The sequence below is a fragment of the Urtica dioica genome, chromosome 4, assembly GCF_054948205.1.
Source record: "Urtica dioica subsp. dioica isolate 48M chromosome 4, U.dioica_male_clone48M_v1_H2, whole genome shotgun sequence".
NCBI lineage: Eukaryota > Viridiplantae > Streptophyta > Magnoliopsida > Rosales > Urticaceae > Urtica > Urtica dioica.
The window spans coordinates 4,630,176-4,635,853 of record NC_142759.1 but is presented as its reverse complement, the minus strand read 5'-3'; the positions used below and the strand labels follow the sequence as shown (position 1 = coordinate 4,635,853).

Here is a 5,678-nt window from a genome sequence, read left to right as displayed (position 1 = left end):
TTATGTGACCCATTAAGTTAGCCCCATAAATGGATTTAAAAAACCCCAACTTTTATTAGGAGAACAAAAACCCTTTTAATCTGTATATTTGAATATTTAAAAAAAAATTAATGATAAAAAAAAAGAGAGATGAATCTTCGCTTTTTCCTATTAAAATTTTTTAAAATTTTTAAAACTTTATAATTATATAAATAAATTTTCTCTTCTTATACATTCCGATGTGTTGTATAGAGAACATACCGCACCCCACTGATAATTTGGTGGTTGGTAAGTGTGTTTGGAGCTAAGCCAACATTAACATTTAATTAACAACTTGGTACAGCAATTAAAGCAAATCCAACATACTAATTTGTGCTAAAGTGTATCAATTGGCCGAAAATTTCGGCTTTGAGATCTTTGATAAAAAAACAAAGGAAAGAGCTTAAATAAATAACACTCAATTATTCATCTCATGACAACTAAACACACGTACGTGTCGTGAGTGCCTCAAAAAAAAAAAAAAAAAAAGAAACCAAGAATTCTTAATAATGTACATCACTAATTATGCATGCATAGTTTAATCTCGAACCCCTTAAACTATCATATCACCTTCGAAAGAGAGGAGAGACAGTGGTTTCCAACGTCAAAAGCAATCACAATTCAATCTATTATATTAAGTGTCTCATATCAAACGTACACAAGAATGTAAATCTAACTAAAAAGGTATTTAGGAAGGAACCAATTTTCTTACGTAAGTTAATGCCAAACTTCATGGACCGAAACAGTTAAAGCTCTCACTCACTGCAAGAGTGTATATACATAAAAAAAAAAAAAAAAAAAATACAGAAGTCAGGAATCTGAAACATTTTTTTTTTCTTCCTTCCACAAGCCACTTAGATGTTAGATCACAAAACTAGATTGTCAACTCTATTTATAAAAAAAAAGTACTTGGCATATATCAAGTCTCAATTATTTAGTCTAGTGCTAAATCTGTGCTGTTTCATGTGGATAACACGTTCAATAAAGGGGCTTTAACAAATTCCCACTATCATCGTATTCATATTCACAAATGAAAAGGCTATTTTTCATGCCAGGAAGGAAGGTACATGTGAGTGTTTATGGTCTCGAAAACATTATTAGCAAAGCCAACAATAAATCATATGATGCAACACATTAGCAGAGTGGATAAAACTGAAACCAACCAAATGAGCAAAGTGATAGGTACCAATGGGGCTGAGAGGAACTGCATATGATATTTGCGCAACAGTAATACCAGCAATAAATGAGTTCCTTCACACACGCACAGACACATATCAATCAATCATGGCATGATAAATAAATGGAAAAAGATCACTGTATGACTTTGAAGACAATGGAGGGCCATGGAGTCATTTATATTTGTATAGCGATCATGTCTCACTGTGTGATATTCTCAACCGTAACTTTGTCATGCTATTTCTAGGCTCTTTTAATGAAAATTTCTATTGCTCATGTTTGAGGCGAAAAGAACACCGATTGGTCCCCGAGGGGACCATCAGAAAAACAACCAAAGGAAAGAATTTACTCTGGCCTAGCTTTTCCAGGCTTCACTTTCAATATAATAACAGCAAATTCAAAGGGCAAATAGAGTTCACTCAAGTGGGATAGATCTGGCACCAAGCAAATACTATACGCACATATACTTTATCAGGTGCAGAATAAACCTCATTGACTAAAGAATACCATGATAAATGATGTTTGCAGAGGAACTATACGAAAAAGACACTGAAAAAACCTCTGTATTTACACTGAAATTGTATATAAAAAAAGAAGAAGAACAAAGCATCTACTTTATCTTACACGCACAAGGTTGGGTTAAAGAACTCAGAATTGAATAAATCCATTGTTTTCAGGTTCCAAGTTTCCATTGTTTTGCTATGTCCTGAACCTTAAATGGCGATATATTGAGCAATAATAACTTTTGATCATGACAATTAGATTGTTACATTACAACACAGATACACTCTACGAGAATAAACAAATAACAGAGAAATTGATTAAAAAAGCTGAGATGTCATTGAAGTATTTTTCTTCTAGACTTGTATAGCTCTAATGTATACTGGATTCCAGAGTTTTTTTTTTTTTTTTGAAGGTGGATTCCAGAGTTCATGCGTCATATATTAAGGAATATCAAGAATACTTTTTTTTTTACTTCAAAATACAAACCAACAAGAGGGAAACTTTGACAGAAGATTTCCTTGGTGTATATGTGTGGTAAGTCTACATCTATAGGAAAATATGACTCATAAATTGTCGCTGGCCGTGCCAATCGCCGTGAAGAAAAAAAACTGTAGCACCAATCTGAAGCAGACAACCTGAGTCGCAATCTCACCAAATGAGAGAGAGAGAGAGAGATCAGGTGTTGTGTGTCAATCGTCGGTCCACGTTTCTATGGCTATGAACAGACTGATCTAAAATGTTCACATTGATAAAGGTAACAATAATCGCCGGTCCCTCTTTCTAATGAGGGCCTGCCTAGACTTTCTCAGGCGTACAGGAAGAAAGATGCCGAAGCACGCCAATGCAAAAGAAACCCAAACGTGACTAAAGTACCAAGCCAAGTATGCCGACACAATAAGCAAGCTGAATATTAATGCCCATAAGACAGCCACCGAAACATCAGCCCTGCAATAAATTGCCAATACCATTTTTCACTTTGATTCCATGACGAAAAATTAAGTATTGAATCACACCATTATATCAATAACGAAGTACCCGAAAAAAAAAAACTTGTATCATTTTCTTTTCATGGAGAAGATAAAAAGCTTAAACTCTTTGATATCACGCTAGATGTTGACAATAAGCTATAAAGTTAATTATGGGAGGTGTCTGATTCATCAACAAAATCATAGATGTGGATCAACATGGAGAAGGAGGTTAACACGTCAAGCGCTAATTATTGATTCAATATCACTAGAGCTATTTGCATAAAGCTAGAAAAGAGAAAGGCTATTTGCATAAAGCTAGAAAAGAGAAAGGAAGAAAAAAAAACAGAAGCCGAGCATAATAAGCACACTAGAACAAACTCTAAAAAAAAAAGAGTACATTCAAAAGGAAAATTCTCAGAAGCCCGCGGAGATCTGCCATTTCAGTGGCCTATGGTTTTTTTCAAACAGATTTAGTGACTAGTGTTGAGATTTCATGGATCGCTAGGATTGGTAACTCAGCCCTGCCCATTAACAGTCTGAAACTAGCAACGAATCTCACGTCCAGGGAAATAAACGATGCAGCAGAGCTGATAGTCTCCGTGTGGGCAGGAATTCATGAAACCTTTGGCGGCAGGATTTTCTTTTGTTTTCGAGGCTGTTTGGAAAGCTAAAGTCTCCATTGAAGTTCAATTTCACAGCAACAAACTAAGCTCAGCAGACTCTATCCAACACAGCAACCCTTAAATTGCTGTTGTTTGTGTTTATCGACTACTGAAGACAGAATCCATCCTCTTCTTTTATTACCACATAGCCGCTACTATTTGGTAAATAATTTTGGAAGACCCCAAATCGAGCACGATTTCTTGAACTTTCTCGTCTTAGCCGACTTCCTCGAAGAACACAAGCAAGAGACCAAATAGTAGCGGCTATGTGGTTATAAAAGACATGTATTTTTAGGGATTTGGGGCCAACGAAACAGATGTATTTCTAGGGATCAAAATCACTTCCTCGAGGATATATGGGATTCGATAAACCGTTTCATATCCCTCTAAGTGTTTCCTCTACTTGTAGAATTAAGTTCTTTTTCTCTGACAGATATCACTAGAGATTAGTCCTGTGCAACTTATTTTTTTTTACTTTGCTTTGGCTTACGAAAGCTCTATTGAGTTTCTTCTAAACTGAATGGAAATTTTCTCACAAGAATAATTTAGGTTATTATCAATATTGCTCAATCTCTGAATCAGACAACAAATCCTTATAAAGAGATGGTCGCTTTTGCGTGTATCTATAGCGTTAACCAGTAATTCCTTACTGTCATCTACTACAATTGTATAATTTCTTCAATTTTATAGAAGAACTACGCATTATGAAATCCACAGCCCCAAATTTCTTAAAACAAACAAGCATCATCAACTGGAAGCCGAAATCATGATCAATCATTAACTAAGAATCTAAATTTCCGCAGATACAAGTATTGAAAGCGAAAAAAGAAAAAAGAAATTGAAAAACGGAAACAGTACCATGAACTGATGTTAGGTTTGGGAGAGAAGACAGTGAGAGCAGGGTATTTGTGCTGTGATCGGATCTGGTATTCTCGTAGTTGCTCAACAAGCTTAGACCTAGTTATCATCTCTCGGACTCAAATCGGAGATCTCTGTTATTTTCTCCGAACTCGAATTGCGTTTTTGCTTCTTCTGAGATTTTGGTGAATTTTTCGGCAGCGTTACTGCTCTGTCCGATCGTCTTAATTTTTCATATTTTTTGTATTATTTACTAATGAATACCTAAACTAAAGACTAATTAGTATTAAGACTCCTTTTGTTTTCAAAATTTAACGATCTTGACTTGCAATTTTTTTTCTTTGTTTTTCGTCTCCAACTTTCTGTTCTCTCGACAATTACAAGATTTTCGCAGATCATTATTATTAGTTTAGGAACGAAACTAGATGGTTCGATAGCTACAATTGTGGGAACATATTAGACAATTTGTAAATAACTAAAATGAAATGATATCGAAATAGATTTATAATAAAAAAAGTAGACACAATTTAAACAAAAATATTGATTCCGGAGAACATGTTCGGAATTTGGATAGAATAATGAGAACATAAGAAAATACAAAGAAAGAAGAGCATTAGACGATTTTCTCAAATTCATCGTTTGGTTCTTCCATTAGACGGTGGAATTGACGAGAAAAAAATAATTAAATCATGGCATAACACGATAAGTTCTTATTATTTTTTAATTAAACCCACGACCTTTATTTTAGAACTTTTATTTTAGAAGCGGTGTAGAATTACTCATTATAATAAATTAGCTACCACGATAACTTCTTATTATTAATATCTCATTGTCATGAATTAATCAGAAAAATATGATATATCACTTTAGCAAAATAAATCAATTAATGAATAATATAAATAAAATAAATTCATATCCTATTTTTTTTTAGTAATTAGTGAGCTTAAATTCCTTTTATGACAGTGAAACGCTGATAAAAGACCAACCATTAAAAGCCTATGAAAAAGCTCAATTAGGGGTATTCCATTTTGATAAAAATTTGATCAGTATTCTAAGGTTTCAATTCGTGTGTATAAAAAATAAATATGGTGTTTCTCTTACAATGAAATTATTAGGGCACTGTAGATAACTAGCCATTTTGAAACTTAGAATTACAAAATAGCCATTGTTTAGATAATTTTTGTTAATTAGCCATCAACTATTTATTACCCAACAAAAAAGACAAAATTATCCTTAACAATATTCCCGCCCATTTACATAAAAAATATTACTTGAAATAATAATAGTAATAATAATAATAAATGTTAATAATAAGTAACCACTAATATAAGGTAACAAATCAGCCAACTTATGACAGGAAAAACGCAGATGAGAACAAAATTCTTGAAGAAGATGAACATGTCACGTATTACCAATAATTTATGATAATTAACTGTGCATAGACCAGAAAAATATACCAAAAAAGATGAACTATCAATTAACAATAATTAAA

At 33.3% G+C, this 5,678-nt stretch overlaps 1 protein-coding gene across 1 annotated transcript; it reads right to left on the bottom strand.

Moving 5' to 3' along the window:
- Positions 1–1,822: 1,822 nt before the first annotated feature.
- On the bottom strand, positions 1,823–4,427 carry LOC149399534 (uncharacterized). Its single transcript, XM_089613138.1, has 2 exons — positions 4,187–4,427; positions 1,823–2,643 (listed from the first exon to the last, which is right to left on the bottom strand). The coding sequence occupies exons 1-2, from the start codon at positions 4,294–4,296 to the stop codon at positions 2,439–2,441; spliced, it is 315 nt and encodes a 104-aa protein (XP_089469264.1). The 5' UTR covers positions 4,297–4,427; the 3' UTR covers positions 1,823–2,438.
- Between the last annotated feature and the right edge of the window lie 1,251 nt (positions 4,428–5,678).

Coding starts and splice junctions, on each gene's coding strand:
- LOC149399534 (XM_089613138.1), bottom strand. CDS start 4,296: ATGATAACTAGGTCTAAGCTTGTTGAGCAACTACGAGAATACCAGATC. Junction 2,644..4,186: donor AAACCTAACATCAGTTCATG/GTACTGTTTCCG, acceptor AATTTATTGCAG/GGCTGATGTTTCGGTGGCTG.